Source organism: Oncorhynchus kisutch, linkage group LG8, assembly GCF_002021735.2.
Source record: "Oncorhynchus kisutch isolate 150728-3 linkage group LG8, Okis_V2, whole genome shotgun sequence".
In the NCBI taxonomy this organism is placed as follows: domain Eukaryota; kingdom Metazoa; phylum Chordata; class Actinopteri; order Salmoniformes; family Salmonidae; genus Oncorhynchus; species Oncorhynchus kisutch.
This window is the reverse complement of record NC_034181.2, coordinates 28,284,563-28,302,028: the sequence shown is the minus strand read 5'-3', so window position 1 is coordinate 28,302,028 and position 17,466 is coordinate 28,284,563. Positions and strand designations below refer to the sequence as shown.

At 46.5% G+C, this 17,466-nt stretch overlaps 1 protein-coding gene across 2 annotated transcripts in view; it reads left to right on the top strand.

Annotated features, from left to right (window-relative positions):
* The window catches only part of LOC109895929 (membrane-associated phosphatidylinositol transfer protein 2), an 82,472-nt gene that overhangs the window by 48,939 nt on the left and 16,067 nt on the right, over positions 1 to 17,466 (top strand). For both annotated transcript variants that reach the window (XM_020490041.2, XM_031830032.1), the window contains exons 2-9: positions 1,334 to 1,549; positions 6,215 to 6,429; positions 7,728 to 7,849; positions 10,820 to 11,053; positions 11,308 to 11,649; positions 12,472 to 12,567; positions 15,530 to 15,634; positions 15,762 to 15,826. In XM_020490041.2, the coding sequence (XP_020345630.1) occupies positions 1,472 to 1,549; positions 6,215 to 6,429; positions 7,728 to 7,849; positions 10,820 to 11,053; positions 11,308 to 11,649; positions 12,472 to 12,567; positions 15,530 to 15,634; positions 15,762 to 15,826 (1,257 nt within the window). In that variant the 5' untranslated portion in view covers positions 1,334 to 1,471. The remainder of the gene's footprint in view (positions 1 to 1,333; positions 1,550 to 6,214; positions 6,430 to 7,727; positions 7,850 to 10,819; positions 11,054 to 11,307; positions 11,650 to 12,471; positions 12,568 to 15,529; positions 15,635 to 15,761; positions 15,827 to 17,466) is intronic.

Below are 17,466 nucleotides of genomic sequence, written 5' to 3'. Positions count from 1 at the left end.
GTAGTTATAAAAAAGCATAAAGACAAAACAACAGCCTCTGCATGACATCAGTAGCCTGGTGCTCCAAATTGCATACTTTCTCTATTTTAACACCAATTAACATATCTGTTTGGACATTTACAAGTGAATGTGAACAAGGGACAATGTGCAAATGTACAACGTTTTGATGCATGCAGTACTGGCTCTTCAGCAGCATGTCTACATGCTGTGTCTGTGTGGAGTCTGGAGTCACTAAGGCAATGGGCCTGCCTGCTCTGCTTTGAGAAGAGGGGAGAATCAGACAGGCCTAGGATGGGGAGAAGAAAAATCAAGTAAATCAAAATAGCAGTGGCAGCTGTACAAATAACTCATCCAAAGGGCTTTTCCTTCTCAAACAAGGTAACACCACATCATCTTATTAATTCAACCACTAGCAAGTTAAACTAGGGCTCGTGTTAATGAATAATGCTGCGTTTTTTTATGCAGGAAAAAATATATATAAAACGCATAAGAAATATCTTGCTGTGTTTTGTAAACACATCTAAAATGCTTCTTATTGTGATTTCTGCTCGGCATCAGACTCATTCTGTGCATCAGTTGCACTTCTTCACTGGGATGAGAATTCAGGAACGGGAGTTCTATCAGCAGACAGCACTGCCACTGATGTGGAGCTTCTTTTCTCTGGTGTTGTTCTCAGTGTAGCCAGCCTATTTTTCTCAGGTAAAATGCAAGATTAACTTCAAGCAAAACATTAGGAAATGTAGCTGGCTACATTATTTCTATGATAGGCCTAAACATTATGATGGCCATACATCGTTTTTGCAAAAAATACCTTGCTTTTTGATTGTAAGCTCATTTACTTGTGTGGCTGCCAGCCAAATAGCATTGCACTTCTGTTTTCATCTGATGAAAATGACACTGTTTTATTCCGAATGTGTTGCACTATAGTTGCACCTCCCTGATCATTTTATTGAAGAAAACACAGTTGACTTTCAATATAAAATGCAACCCCTGTCAATACACAGCTGGACACACCTGCTCCTGCTTTCTCCTGTTGTGACTTTTACAAACATACACGTGACTGGCTCAGCTGTGCTGGGGAACTAAGTAAGCTTCATAATGTAAAATAATGTGACAGGTGAAATAAGAACGGGATCTGCTTTATCCACTAATGTATTGCACAAGTTGACTGCAGATATTTACTTAACAAATTGCTACAAATATTTAATGGTATTGAAAGAGCATCATGTGGCTATTTCCAAATACCCCGGTATACGGTATATACGGTATACCGCACAAGCCTACTTTAACTGTTCAGCGATCTTACCATTTATGTCTCTCTTCTCATCCACAGGCACCATCGATGACGACGCAGCAGTGAACTGACGAGTCACACATAGAAACCCCCCAGTCCCTCCCACCACCAGCCCCCCTCCCCTCCCTCTGTCCCTCTCCCCTATTCCTGGCCCCTCTCCCCCACCCCAAACTCACCATGCTGATCAAGGAGTACCGGATCCCAATGCCAATGAGCGTGGACGAGTACCGCATCGCCCAGCTCTACATGATCCAGGTGAGGCCAACAGACACACGCTTCACCTGTAACTCCTGACCCCTCACCTGCAGGATAACACCTCCACCCCAGAGTTCAATAGAACACTCACTGGACAACAAATCTGTAGTGGAGTGGAGGGGAGCTTTTGTAAAACAGGGGATTTTCTACCGCGATTGGTCATTAAAGTGCTCAATTATAAATTGATTGGTCACACAGCGTTTAATGTTGGGATACAGCCGGGTTCCCAAACTGGTGGCCCGCGCTGAAAAATTTTGTACCCCAAAGTTTTCTGAGCAAAAATAAATAAGTAATTGTAACGGCTGTTGTTGATGGAAGAAGAGGAGGACCAATGCACAGCGTGGTAAGTGTCCATATTGATAATTTATTACCATGAACACAAAAACAAAAATAACGAGAACGAAACAAAACAGTCCTCCTGTACAGTGAATACACAAACACTCAACAGAAAATAATCACCCACAACTCATGGGTGAAAACAGGCTGCCTAAGTATGGTTCTCAATCAGGGACAACGATTGACAGCTGCCTCTGATTGAGAACCATACCAGGCCAAACACAGAAATCCCAAATCATAGAAAAAAGAACATAGACTGCCCACCCCAACTCACGCCCTGACCATACTAAAACAAAGACAAAACAAAGAAATTAAGGTCAGAACGTGACAGTAATAACTTTTTGAGTGGTTTAATTTTCTTTTGTTTGACGTAAAATACTGTAAAAACACCAGGAAATCAACTCTAAGTGATTTTCATTTAAGAAATCTGTTCCCAAGTATTCCCGCACATAATAGAGAGACACGTGATCGTATTCAAATGTAAGCAAGGTTTTAAAATATTTTTTTAGTCAACAAATGATTTGTTATTTTGTTCCGGCCCCCGACTATCCACTCAAGATAAAGTTGTCCCGCGGCTGAATCTAGTTGATGATACCTGGTATACAGGAACAATAGGAGCTGTGTACTGATGGATTATCTCTACTTTAACTCTCTGAGGCTGGCTGTTCCCTCCCTCCCTCAGCTGGGTGTGTGTTTTGTCCAGGGTGGGAGGGGCACTCTGCTACTCTCTTACAGCAGGCAGAAACTGCTGTGACTTGAAAGCCGCCAGTCTGAAGCTGCTAGGAAGGACCATACTTCCCCCGGGAGGAATGTCTCTAATGGATTCATTTGTTCTGTTGTTTATTTATATGCCAGAAACATTTTGCTTGTGGGCACTAGGTAGGGATGATGAAGAAGCTGCTAACACAGGATATTGAGAATCTCAATCAACACTCCTCTGAATTCTCTTCTGTCTACTATTCAGGCTGATTTGACTACAGCTGTCCCTACTTAGCTGCATTACATGTAGCCAGCCCAGCCCTCTTCCCCTGCCTACCACTGTACAATAAATACAGTTTGTACAGTTTGCATTATCCTCGGGTGTACAGCACTGGCCACTAATCCGGTTGAGCTGCATTTCCCTCTAAATGGGTTTGAACATGGTCATATGTACAGACATGCCCCAAGGCAGTCATAAATGTTGTGTCCCTGCCTCTTTAGTGCTTTGTCAGTACTGTATTAAGGGTGTTGGGTACTGTATGGACTTGTACTAGCCTGTTTTAATAGAACTGGATCAGAGGAAGGGCTTTGACACTAGAAGGAAGAGGGGCTGATCAGTCATTTCCACAATTGGGGTTGAGCTCCAGAGTCATTGATTCTGGCCCAGTTCCATAGGTACTTGTGAACCTCAGCAAAGTGAACAGATGGAGAATCCAAAAGGATAGAGTGTTTACAAGCAAGCTGAGGCAGGCAAGGGAGGAAGGATGGTGTTAAATTAGTGACCCATAGTTACTTTCCCCTTTTCCACCTTTTCAGGTCGCACAGCAAAATATTTAGGAGCATATTCGAGTAAAATGGTCACACTATAGAGCACTGTTGCCATGGCAACAATGACGTCAGCAGCATGCAGAGAGAGAGAGAGAGAGAGAGAGAGAGAGAGAGAGAGAGAGAGAGAGAGAGAGAGAGAGAGAGAGAGAGAGAGAGAGAGAGAGAGAGAGAGAGAGAGAGAGAGAGAGAGAGAGAGAGAGAGAGAGAGAGAGAGAGAGAGAGAGAGAGAGAGAGAGAGAGAGAGAGAGAGAGAGAGAGAGAGAGAGAGAGAGAGAGAGAGAGAGAGAGAGAGAGAGAGAGAGAGAGAGAGAGAGAGAGAGAGAGAGAGAGAGAGAGAGAGAGAGAGAGAGAATGGATACCCTGTCTTCATTCCTCCAGGGCAACACCAGGCTGAATTCCTGCCCCTGATTTATCCCCAGTGTAACAATGGTGGCTCAAGCTTGGACCTGTCAGCGTATGACCTTTGCTTTAATAAATCATGAGGAGAGAGGCCAGGAATACTGGGAAAAATGGGTTTTGTACTTCAAATGTATCTAATTCAAAGATGCTGAACGTATGATGTGTGCTGTACCTGCCAGACCTTTTTTGTTGTTCTTTAACTTTATTTGTATTATCTTTGTGTTCTTCAATAAAAATATTGAAAAAAAGAATACCCAGAACCTCTCAGTACAATGAAGAGCTTCTCTGTACTGTATGACTGTCTTCATCCAGCAGGCCAGACTCCTCCTGACTCCGTGTTACACACGGCTGTCTCTTGTTTACCTTTAAACCTTATCACTCTGCCTCCTAAATTGATAGTTAATTGTGAATGCATAATCGCGACTGTGATTTGCAAAGATATCACAAACGCAGGGTGTCAGTTAAATTAAGTGGGCACTTTCTCTTTCACTCTCTCTCTCCCCTTCCAGCATTTATTCACCACCCACCATTTTGTTCTTCCAGTTTCCCTGATCGGATGTCATGAGGGTTATGCCAGTCAATACAGCCAGCCAGGTAGTTATGAGGAAGCTGAACAGATAGATTACAGACAGACTGTCCTCTATATTTAGTCCTTCCTGAATAACTTAATGTAATGTAGCTTCCTTTCTGAATGTCATTTATCCATTAGTAACCATACCTCTCTCGGTCAGTTTCGGTTTAACTCCTGGAAACATGTCAAACCAATGAGGAAAGAGACATAAATAGAAATAGCAATGGAATAGCCCTGCCTGCATTCCCTTCCTCTTCACCTTTTTATTCAGTTCAGTTTTGTTTGGAGACCCTTTATGGTTTGCACACAGATCCAAGCAAAACATTCCCAAAGGGGAGGGCTGAACCGTGGCCTGGGATCTTTAATCTTCCTGATGGTTTCTTGTGAGCTGCAGAGCACCAAGAGCCAGCCTCTGGCAGGAGGTTAGGATTGATACTGGCCAGTGGCACCCGGGCTTGCAGGCCACAGGCACCTGTCAGCAGGATAATGAAGTGCCTTGCATGTGTGTGGGTGTGCGTTTCTGTGTGTGGGTGTGTACAAACTACAGCATGTTTGTGTAAGCGTCTGGCTGTCTATATATGGGCGTGCGTGTGTGTGGCTATGCGCACAGGCCTATACTGTATGTGTTGCAGAGTGTTTTTGAGCATCTGCTTGTGTTTGTGTGTGTGTATTGTGTGCTTCTGCAGTCAGTCAGGGGGAATGTGCTGTGTCTGAGGAGCTTTGTCCGGCTGTTGAGAGCAGGATAGGTGGCTAATGAACAACCTGTCAAGGGTAATGGGGGCTAGAGGGGTGGATACCTCGCTGCACACATCTCATCTCCCCACTACCCCACTGATTCACTGCCTGCTGCCCTGTTGTCCCTCTCCCTCCTGTTGTCCCTCTCCCTCCTAGAGCATTATGTAAAAGCCGGGAGTAGCTAAGGTATTACATGCACATGTAGTATTGACTCGCTGATATTATCTCAGACTGTCTGGGGACGTCATACTGTAGTCCTTGCCCTTACCCTCACGTTTTCACCATCCTCAGCACTTGGACTCTGTTCCCTAGTGTGCCTTTAGCACGCCTGTTTCCCTTGTTTCTACATCAGCATGAAGCCTCTCCCTGGTGGATCCCACTGCGTGATGTTTGAAAAGTAATGTCCTTCCAGCCCCCTACCCTCCCCCATTACTGTGGTGTACCTGGAATGTAAATATGGGAAAGGTGTGTTTGACTGAGCTGGATCGGCAGCTCTCCTGACTTAGCAGTGTAGGTCAACAGCATGTCTTGGTGATTCACCTATTCTGTTGAAGCTAAATGACAACATCCTCTGTTTTGTAAATCAATTTTTTTAAATCAAATTTTATTTGTCACATGCGCCGAATACAACAGTAGACCTTACAGTGAAATGCTTACTTACAAGCCCTTAACCAACAATGTAGTTTTTAGAAAAATAAGTGTTAAGAAAGTATTTGCTAAAATAAACATAAGTAAAAAATAGACAAACAAATTATAAAAAAGCAACAATAAAATAACAGTAACAAGGCTATATACAGCGGGTACCGGTACAGAGCCAATGTGCTGGGGCACAGGTTAGTTGAGGTAATTGAGATAATATATACATGAAGGTAAAGTGACTATGCACAGATAATAAACAAAGAGTAGCAGCAGCATAAAAATGGGGGTGTGTGGGGGGTCAGTGCAGGTAATCCAGGTAGCCATTTTCTTGACGTGTTTTTGTCTTCACATCAGGGTGCTTCACCTGACCTCCCTTGTTTAACCTCATTTCAGTCCTCAGTTGACCTTTTGACCTATGCTTCCTCACCTAACCCATAACTGTATTGTGATCTGAACAGAAAAAGAGTCGGGATGAGACCTGTGGCGAGGGCAGCGGAGTGGAGATCTTGGAGAACAAGCCGTATGAGAACGGCCCAGGGGGAATCGGCCAGTACACCCACAAGGTTTACCACATCGGCATGCACATCCCCAGCTGGTTCCGCTCCATCCTGCCCAAGGCAGCGCTCCGGGTAGAGGAGGAGTCCTGGAACGCCTACCCCTACACCCGCACAAGGTGGGAGACTATTGCCCCCTTCAGGAGAACCACCCTTAAACCCCCCACACACAGGAGAACCATCCTTACACCCCCCCCCCCCCCCCCCCACACACACACACACACACAGGAGAACCACCCTTACACCCCCCACACACAGGACAACCACTCTTACACCCTCCCCCCCACATACAGGAGTACCACCCTTACACCCCCCTCACACAGGAGAACCACCTTTACACCCCCACACACAGGAGAACCATCCTTACACCCCCCCCCCCCCCCCCCCACACACACACACAGAGGAGAACCACCCTTACACCCCCCACACACAGGAGAACCATCCTTACACCCCCCCCCCCACACACACACACACACACACACACACACACACACACACACAGGAGAACCACCTTTACACCCCCCACACACAGAAGTACCACCCTTATACAGCAGCCCCTACAGTACAGTTGGTGAGACTGTTTACCCTAAGCTTATACCCATGCCCATAGTTTGAGCTGTCTGATGGGTTGTTCTCAACATCAAACCTTATCCATAATGGAGTGATTGTTTATTCAATCTGCCCCTTCAGAGCAGTTATCAGAACACTGCAGAGCGTGTCAACCAAGACATGGGCAGTCTTCCAGCCAACAGCTCTGTTAGCCAGCCTAATGTTCGGAATTGATGATGCCCTAGACTTAGGGTGCGTTTGTTTGTCTGTCTGTCTGGGGCCTGGGCAGAGCTGTAGGTGTGAGGCTGCTGAAATGAGAAGCGCCCCTTGAAAACACTGTCATGGTATTGATAGACTGGAGCCGTCTGCTGACAGTTTCATCAAAGCAGTGACAGCTCTGCTGCAGACGACAGATGGGCTAACAGCTCTCCACCTCGCCTGGAGCCAGAGACAGAGAGTGAGGGTGAGAAAGATCTAGAGTGACAGACCGAAACAAAGAAGAACAGTAGTTAGCTCTTGCCAGGTAGACATTTTTTAGACTTGCCCATCATTTAGCCCAGAACCTACTCAATAACAGAGACATCTCGCAGGTAGCATAGCGGTTAACAGCATTGGGCCAGTAAGTGAAAGGTTGCTGGTTCAAATCCCATAGACGACGAGGTGAAAAATCATCTGTGCTCTTGAGCAAGGCACTTAACCCTAATTGCTCCTGTAAGTTGCTCTGGATAAGAGTGTCTGCTAAATTACTAAAATCTAATGTTTCCACCATACACAAAGTATTTTGCTGTGGGGATATACTGTGTCCAGGTCAACATATTGTGCTTATTTATTACTGACGCCTCTCAGCTTGCTCTCCTTTCTCCTCTAGATATACATGTCCCTTTGTTGAGAAGTTCTCCATTGACATTGAGACGTACTACAAGCCAGACACAGGAAACCAGCCAGACGTCTTCAACATGTCCCCAGCCGAGAAGAGGCTAAGGACTCTGGGTAAGGTGGTGCCAGTATGGGACAAATAGTGGGATATTAGAAGGACAATAGAGCCTCAGACCACAGTGCCCAAGCAGCACTGTTAGTTGATGGTGATGATTTCTCCTCACTATGGACAACTTTCAACTACCTGCAGCAGTAAAGTCAAAACGACAGGTCTAGGTTAGTGGTCTTGTTTGAATAGCCATGGTTATTGTTAAGGGCTTCCTGATGCATGACCTACGGCAGGGTTAGAGTGAAGCTCCTGGGCTCACACAGCAGCCAGTAGAGTAGAGGCCCACTGGTGGCCGTTTGTTTCTACTGCAGCTGTTTTTTCCGCATTTTGTTGTGTTACAGTCTAAATTTAAATTGGATTCAATTGTGATTTTGTGTTACTGGCGTAAACAAAATACCCCATAATGTCAAAGTTGAATAAGGTTCTTTTAATTTTTATAAATTAATTTAAAAAATTAAGCTGAAATGTCTTCTCAAGTATTCAAACCCTTTGTTATCACAAGCCTAGGTAAGTTCAGGATTCTAACATGTATTGACTCAGGGGACTGAATACTTATGTAATCAGGATGTATTAGTGTTTTATATAAGAAGCAGTGCAGCTTGGTTGGGTTGTGTTTCAGAGGATGCACGGCTCTCGACCTTCGCCTCTCCGGAGTCCGTACGGGAGTTGCAGCGATGAGACAAGACTGTAACTACCAATTGGATACCACGAAATTGGGAGAAAAAGGGGTAAAAGAAGAAAAAAAAGAACTACTGAATTTATTTAAGCACCATAGATCAAAGCTGGATGAAATCCAAACGCTGTTGTACTCAAAATATATCTTCATAAATAAAAAGGCACAGGGTAAACCCAAAGTGCAAAATATAAAGTACTCAGGAAATAGTCGGTGAGATTCCTTTCAGGAAAACAGGTAACTTTTACAATGACCGACAAAGACAAATGGCAGAGGGAGTATATATACAGTGACAGAGTGGGGATTGGAACCAGGTGTGTGTAATGATAACGCGACAAGTCCGGGGTTGATGAGTGAAGGGCGATTGCCATCAGTATGTTCGGCAGCAGCTAGAAGACCGGTGATGCCAAACGCCTGAGCTGGATAGGAGGGGGAGCCAAAGCGAAGGCGGATGAGGCGCTGCTCCAGCCGCCGGGGCTCCGCCAACCTTCGGTATGACACGTGGTGCAGGTCGGTTGGGACGACGCCTGTGGAAGTCCCTGATGAGAGAACGATCCAGGACGTCCCGCACCGGAACCCAGCACCGCTCTTCGGGACCGAACCCCTCCCAGTCGACCAGGTACTGGAGAAGCCCCCCACGACGCTGTGAGTCCAACAAGCTGCGGACGGAGTACGCCGGGGCCCCCTCGACGTCCAAGGGAGGGGGAGGTGCGTTGTGGGGTCCAGCACTAGCGAAGGGACCAGCTGCCACCGGCCTGAGGAGAGTTCTATGAAATGAGGGTGAGATACTGTAATTGTCGGGGAGATGTAATCTGTACGTCACCGCTTTGACTCCTCAGGACTTTGAACAGCCTCACAAACCATGGGCTCAGCTTTCGGCAGGGCAGGCGGAGGGGCAGGTCCTTTGTAGAAAGCCAGACCCTGTCACAGGGGTGAAAGACCGGGGCCACACTGCGGTCACGATCGACCTGCCGGAGGATGATGCGCTGGAGACAGGTGTGCACGGGGTTCCATACTTCCATACGTCCACCACAGGATCCTCGATCTGACTCCGGTTCCAGTGTGCCAGGGCCGTCTGATAGCCTAGAACACATTGAAAGGGTGTGAGGTTAGTGGAGGAGTGACAGAGGGAGTTTTGTGCGTATTCTGCCCAAGGCAGAAACTAACTACGAAGGTACCTACCCAGTTCCTGATTTAATCTTTCCATCTGCCCATTTGTTTGGGGACGGTACCCGGAGCTGAGGCTGACCGTGACCCCCAGTTGTTCCATGAAGGTCTTCCAGACCCGGGAGGTGAACTGAGGTCCAGGGTCAGACATGATGTTCTCCGGGATCCCGTAGTGCCAGAAGATGTGCGAGAAAATAGCCTCTGCGGTCAGGGCCGTAGGGAGACCAGTTAGAGGAATCAAATGACAGGCTTTGGAAAACTGGTCCCCAACAACCGAGATGGTGGTGTGCCCCTCTGAGGGGGAGGTCTGTGACAAAGTCCATGGAGAGATGGGACCAGGGTTGTTGTGGAACTGGCAGCGGGTGGAGTTTGCCACAGGGAAGGTGTCTTGCTCTGTGCGCAGGTGGAGCAGGTAGAGACGTAAATCCGGATGTCCCAGGATGGGCCACCAGTACTTGGCAGAGAGCCAGTCGATAGTACGGGCTATACCCAGGTTCCCCGACACAGGTGATGTTTGTGCCCAGGCAAGGAGACGGTCCCGCACATCAGAGGGCACATAGATACACCCCTCGGTTGTGGGCAGGTGAGGGCTCCTGTCGCAGGGCTCGACGGATGCCCACATTCACATTCCACACGACAGGAGCCACAATGCGGGACAGTGGAATAATGGGTGTCACTTTCTCCCTCCGATCCTCTGTGTCAACACATCGGCCTTAACGTTCTTTGATCCCGGCCAGTAGGAGAGGGTAAAGTCAAACCTGGCGAAGAATAGGGCCCACCTGGCCTGATGAGGGTTCAGCCTCTTCGCTGCTCGAATGTACTCCAGTTTCAGTTTCTGTGGTCCGTCCAGACAAGGAATGGGTGTTTAGCACCCTCCAGTCAGAGCCGCCATGCTTTCAGGGCCTTCTTACACACAAGGTGTGTGTAATGATGACGAGACAAGTCCGGGGTTGATGAGTGAAGGGCGTTTGCCAGCAGTAGGTTCAGCAGGAACTAGAAAGCCTGCGATGCCCAACGCCTGAGCTGGACAGGAGGGGGAGCTAAAGCGAAGGCTGGTTTGACAGATGTGAATACTTTCTGAAGGCACTGTAAATGTTATTTTTGGCACATGTTGAAGTCAGACTCTCTCTTGCAGACCCCATCGACATTGTCAAAGATCCCATCACTCCACATGAGTACTTGCAAGAGGAGGACCCTCGGATCTACACGTCAGACAAGACCAAGAGAGGGCCTCTGCAGGAGGACTGGATCGAGGAGTACAACAACAACCCGGGGAAGACGCCCATCATGTGTGCTTACAAACTGTGCAAGGTGGAATTCCGCTACTGGGGTATGCAGTCCAAGATTGAGCGCTTCATCCATGATGTAGGTGCGTATGAGATGGGATGAGGCATTGGAAGAGTAGTTTGAACAAAACCTTAACATATCCCTGCCCGGTGTTGGCTATATGAGTGCTTGGTCCAAGAGCAGTAGTGTTTCCATACTACAGGCATGCTGCTGCTGACTAGTTTAGCGAGTAAACGTCACTGACATTGGGTCAAGATGTTAGAGGTGGCGGCCTGATGGGATGCCCTGATGTTTTCTAGTGCTGTCTGTCCAAACTCTCTCCCTCCCCTTTCCCAGGGCTGAGGAAGGTGATGGTGCGGGCCCACCGGCAGGCTTGGTGCTGGCAGGACGAGTGGTATGGCCTGACCATCGAGGACATCAGGCAGCTGGAGCTGGAGACCCAGTTGGCCCTGGCCCAGAAGATGGCACATTTCAGCCAGACAGAGGAGGCCACCGAGGCCAATGGAGCTTTTTCATCCCCAGACAAGAATCAGGAGGTCAAGGATACCATCAACTCTTTAGAAGCTGAGGAGGTGGTCAGTGCAGGGGGCGGGGGAGACACTCTCCAAACAAAACGAGCAGGGCTCACAAAGCAGTGGTCCACCTCCTCCAGATCCTCCCGCTCATCCAAGAGAGGAGGTGAGATGTTTGAGCTCAATCGTCTGTATCTGTGTGGATGTATTGGACACTTGACAATTCATTTTCCTAAATGTAATTTTACAAGCAGGTGGTGTTAGTGAGTATGTATCTAGGTGCTGTAGCTTCAGTACCACTGTCACAGCTTTATCAAGATCTTTTTCACCTGCTTAAAAAACTATCTTACAGACAGTACAACCCCTGTCCCCATCCCCACCTCTAAGCAGCAGTCAGAATCCTGCCTGCCACCTGGACCCTCTGTCTCTCAACCAGCCATACTAATTTCACCCGGTATCACTCCCCTCTCTGGAGCTCTCCTGGGCTATTTATAGCGGCAGTATTGACATTACAGGCTAGAGGAGGCTGATGCTCTACACACTGACCCTCCGCTCCACCCCTGTGGCTCCCATCTATGGGCTGACAGGCACAGCTGCGCTTCCCAGCCCATGAGCATCCAGCATGTGCCAGCCAGGGTTTCAAAGAGACCCCCTCCCCTCCCCACTCCTCCTCAGTGATCATATTGGAGGCAAACAACAAAGATATATGATGGACAGTCCTGCTTTTAGTCCAGGCTTTTTTTCTGTGTGCTAAATGGCTGTCTGTGTGTTCGTGGTTTATGTGTTACATTGTACTCCACTCTTCACACCCCCTTCTGACCACTGAGCAATCCTTCTGTGATCAAGTCAAGCATTACAGACACTGTTGAGTGTTTATATAACACTGTGTGTGTGTCATTTTGAGCATATGTCAGTAAGAATATGATTCAGTTGGGTCTTAAAATAACAGCGGTACTGTTTGTTTCCCTCTCCTATTTGCGTGTTTCAGTGAGCCCGTCACGCCACAGCCTCTCTGAATGGAGGATGCAGAGCATTGCACGAGACTCAGAGGACAGCTCAGAGGAGGAGTTCTTTGATGCTCATGGTAAATCCACCGTTTTGATAAAGTCATCTTAAAAGCCTAGAGTAGGTTAGAGTAGGCAATACTAGTAGTGTGTTCCCATTCCCATAACCCTCCTGGTGCTTCCTCGTCTGACTCTACATGTCTCTTCAACACAGATCAGTTTTTAAGCTACCCAAATACCCAGCATGCTTTGGGCCTGAGGTTGAAATAGGTGGGTGTAGCTCGACACACGGTTGTTCATCTGTTGGGTGAGACCAGGAGATGACTCAACACGGGTTGGCTTGTCTTGAAGAAGTGCTGAAATCATCACCCTCTACCGTCACCTGCTCCCCATTGCCAAAACAATCTCAACCTGCCCTCACACACACACATGCACGCACACAAACATGTGCACACACACTCACACACATTCCCTGTGGTGAGTCAATCATCCCATCAAGTCAATCCATGAAATGATGTTCTACTGTGTGTAGGGGTATGTTTGGAAGCATGGTTAACTTAGTTGTTCTATATGACATAATGAATTAAGAAGTATGAATAACAGGTCATCAAATAAGAATAATAAAGTATTGCATATTTTCTTTTTATCTATTTATTTCTATGCTATTTGGTTGTAATTTCTATCTACATGATGAAACTGTTCATGATATGTCATGAATTAACTGCATTTGCATTTATCTGCATGTTCAAATACATATACAGTGGCTTGCGAAAGTAAGCCAGTCTCTATTGCACTCCACACGGCCCTTTCCCACCTGGACAAAAGGAACATCTATGTCAGAATGCTGTTCATTGACTACAGCTCAGCGTTCAACACCATAGTACCCTCAAAGCTCATCACCAAGCTAAGGATCCTGGGACTAAACACCTCCCTCTGCAACTGGATCATGGACTTCCTGACAGCCTGCCCCCAGGTGGTGAGGGTAGGTAGCAACACATCTGCCACGCTGATCCTCAACACTGGAGCTCCCCAGGGGTGCGTGCTCAGTCCCCTCCTGTACTCCCTGTTCACCCACGACTGCATGGCCAGGCAAACTAAAACACCATCATTAAGTTTGCTGACGACACAACAGTGGTAAGTAGGCCTGATCACCGACAACAACGAGACAGCCTATAGGGAGAAGGTCAGAGACCTGGCCGGGTGGTGCCAGAATAACAGCCTATCCCTCAATGTGACCAAGACTAAGGAGATGATTGTGGACTACAGGAAAAGGAGCACCGAGCACGTCCCCATTCTCATCGAAGGGGCTGTAGTGGAGCAGGTTGAGAGCCTCAAATTCCTTGGTGTCCACATCAACAACCAACTAGATTTGTCCTAGCACACCAAGATAGTCGTGAATAGGGCACGACAAAGCCTATTCCCCCTCAGGAAACTAAAAAGATTTGGCATGGGTCCTGAGATCCTCAAAATGGTTCTACAGCTGCACCATCGAGAGCATCCTGACCAGTTGCATCACTGCCTGGTATGGCAATTGCTCGGCCTCTGACCGCAAGGCACTTCAGAGGGTAGTGCGTACGGCCCAGTACATCACTGGGGCAAAGCTGCCTGCCATCCAGGACCTCTACACCAGGCGGTGTCAGAGGAAGGCCCTAAAAATTGTCAAAGACCCCAGCCATAGACTGTTCTCTCTACTACCACATGGCAAGCGGTACCGGAGTGCCAAGTCTAGGACAAAAAGGCTTCTCAACAGTTTTTACCCCCAAGCCATAAGACTCCTGAACAGGTAACCAAATGGTTACCCGGACTATTTGCATTGTGGGTCACCCCCCAACCCCTCTTTCACGCTGCTGCTACTCTCTGTTTATCTTATATGCATAGTCACTTTAACTATACATTAATGTACATACTACCTAAATTGGCCCGACCAATCAGTGCTTCCGCACATTGGCTAACCGGGCTATCTGCATTGTGTACCATCACCCGCCAACCCCTCTTTTTATGCTTCTGCTACTCTCTGTTCAACATACAGTGAGGAGAACAAGTATTTGATACACTACCGATTTTGCAGGTTTTCCTACTTACAAAGCATGTAGAGGTCTGTAATTTTTATCATAGGTACACTTCAACTGTGAGAGACGGAATCTAAAAAAAAAATCCAGAAAATCACATTGTATGATTTTTAAATGTTTCCTGATATTGGCTCCACTGAATCTTGACATTTTCCTTGTGAGTACTGTAGTATATAATAAGAGTTGAGAACACCCAAGCCTGTCTTCACTATTATTCTACAATGTAGAAAATGGTACAAATAAAGAAGAACCCTTGAATGAGTAAATGTGTCCAAACTTTTGACTGGTACTGTACTTACACTGTATCCAATTCATTACATTTTATGTTAGTTCATGTGGACAGGATTAAACCAATGTGACGCATGAATGCTACTGTTTTGTAGCATCATTCTGATCCATTTGTGCTGAAAAGTGTTTGATTGAACTCCGATAAATGCTCATGTATACGCTTTTCAACTGCTCAGCTTCTTTAACTGGTCTGAGCTTCTCCCTGATCTGTGCAACCGAGGACCAGTAAACATTTTTATGGACTTAAACGAGTGGTGACCTTTTGATAAAGCAGACGTGCTTAGGCTACAGTATGTGTAATGTGATTTCACCGAAGGATCTAGTGGCTTGTTGATTCAATTGAGCAGGCAATGCTATTTCAAAACCACTGGTTTTCAGAGGAACATGCAGGGTAGCAATTACTTTATTGATCAGTATTCATATTTATTTATCTTGAAGGAGCGGTCACATGGCCACATAATGTAATATGGTAGGGATCAGGGGATCAGGGTGTATGTTTGTCTCTCTGTACTCAGACAGTACATGGAGGACCCTTTCACATTTGTGAACATATAACTGTCTAAAACATTTGGTGTTATATACTGAATATACTGAAGATGAGATAAAGTGGCATATTGACTTAGCAGGTGTTATGCTTGATAATTCCATTTTTGTAAAAATCACGTCTGTCCCTTCTTCCCCACAGAGGACTTGTCAGGTGATGAAGAGGTCTTTCCCAAGGAGATTGCCAAGTGGAACTCTAACGACCTCATGGACAAGATTGAGTCGGCTGATGCAGAAGACACCCCTGGTATGGAGAGGAGCGCTGTGTGTGCTGTATGGTGGGAGATGTAGTTTGTGTCAAAGTTTCCTTTTACTGACAGTATTATATTACTCTGATTCTCAATGGTAAAGTGTGTCTGTGGATGTTTCTGCAGGAGAGCTATACAAGGACATGGCAGGGGACTATGAAAGGGAGGCCGGTGATGAGAGACTAGATGAGGTAGGTACCTGTGAGGAATAAGCTAAAAGGAAACTTCAATCCCAGTCACTAAAGTGTTCTAGCTTAACGGTAGGCGTTGATGTGTAATACTCTGCTTAGGGCTTTAGTTGTGGAAGTCAGAGAGTGGTCCACTCCAGCCTCTCTGTCCTCTTGTGTTCAGATGCGTGACTCTGTTAGCAACCAAGCCAATAGTTCTGCCATTCCCACCATCACCATAACAAAGCACCAGTCAGTAAGTAAACTTCCTGTCCCATTGCATTATGGGCCAGAGTAGATCCACAGAGACCCTAACAGACACAGTATTACCACCCTGGCCCAGCCCCAGCCTACCCCTTCTCTATCCCTTGTGAAATGTCCTCTGTCTTGCCGTGGAGTTTACAGTGTACAGCCTCTGAAGAATATGAGTTTTGGATCCAACAACTCTGTAAAAAAATGGAAAACTGCACATTATGTTTTCCCTTTTTATGTGAGTGTGGTTTTGTATTTTGTCACGAACCGGCTCAAAGCCCGTAACAAAAGGGAGACAACGTGGAGATAAGGAGTAACAAGATATATATTTATTAAATAAAGTAAACAAAGTACAATATACAGTGGTGTGTGTAATCAGTAGTGTAAGTGAGGGTTTTGCATGCATGAATGTGATAATGCAGGGTGTTGAAAGGTGCCAAAGCAAACAACCAAAAGGCCACCAAGATTCACAACAAAATCTGTAAAGGTGTCTGCATGGAGAGAGTCTCCTCCATGAATGGGGAAGTGGTGTATTTATTCTGGGACACACCGGGCCCAGGTGTTTCCCATGTAGCTGACGACCCTCTCAACTCCGCCCACCGGCATCCTAATAAGGAAACAAGAACAAAGAGAGAATACTGCAGACAGAGTGGGAGGGTCGTCACAATTTGTATACAAATGTGTCTTTACCCTTGGCTTATGTTGTTCTTGGCTTGTTGTTGTGGTTGGCTAAGTTGGAAGTGTTTGCAGTGTGACCAGCTGGGGTGTTGGTTGGTCCAGTGTCTCTTAATGATGCTCTAATGCTGTCTGAGTGTGCAGATGAAAGCTGGACGGGCATGCTGTTGTGATGCTACATTACTATTGCTTTACTATCAATATTGCGTTTCCAGAAGGGTGACATCACATATAGACTTCCTGTGATTCATGTCTGAAGGAAGTGGAAGTGCACACTGAACACACAATGAGATGTATCAGTATACACTGAGTCTACAAAACATTAAGAACACCTGCTCTTTCCATGACATAGACTGACCAGGTGAATCCAGGTGAAAGCTTTGATCCGTTATTGATGTCACTTGTTAAATCCACTTCAATAAGTGTAGCTGGAGGGGAGGAGACATGTTAAAGAAGGATTTTTAAGCCTTGAGACAATTGCGACATGGATTGTGTATGTGTGCCATTCAGAGGGTGAATGGGCAACACAAAACATCAAAGTGCCTTTGAACGGGGTATGGTAGTATGTACCAGGCGCACTGGTTTGAGTGTGTCAAGAACTGCAATGCTTCTGGGTTTTTCATGCTCAACAGTTTCCCGTGTGTATCAGGAATGGTCCACCACCCAAAGGACATCCAGCCAAATTGACACAACTGCATTGGACTCAACATGAGCCAGCATTTCTGTGGAACGCCTTG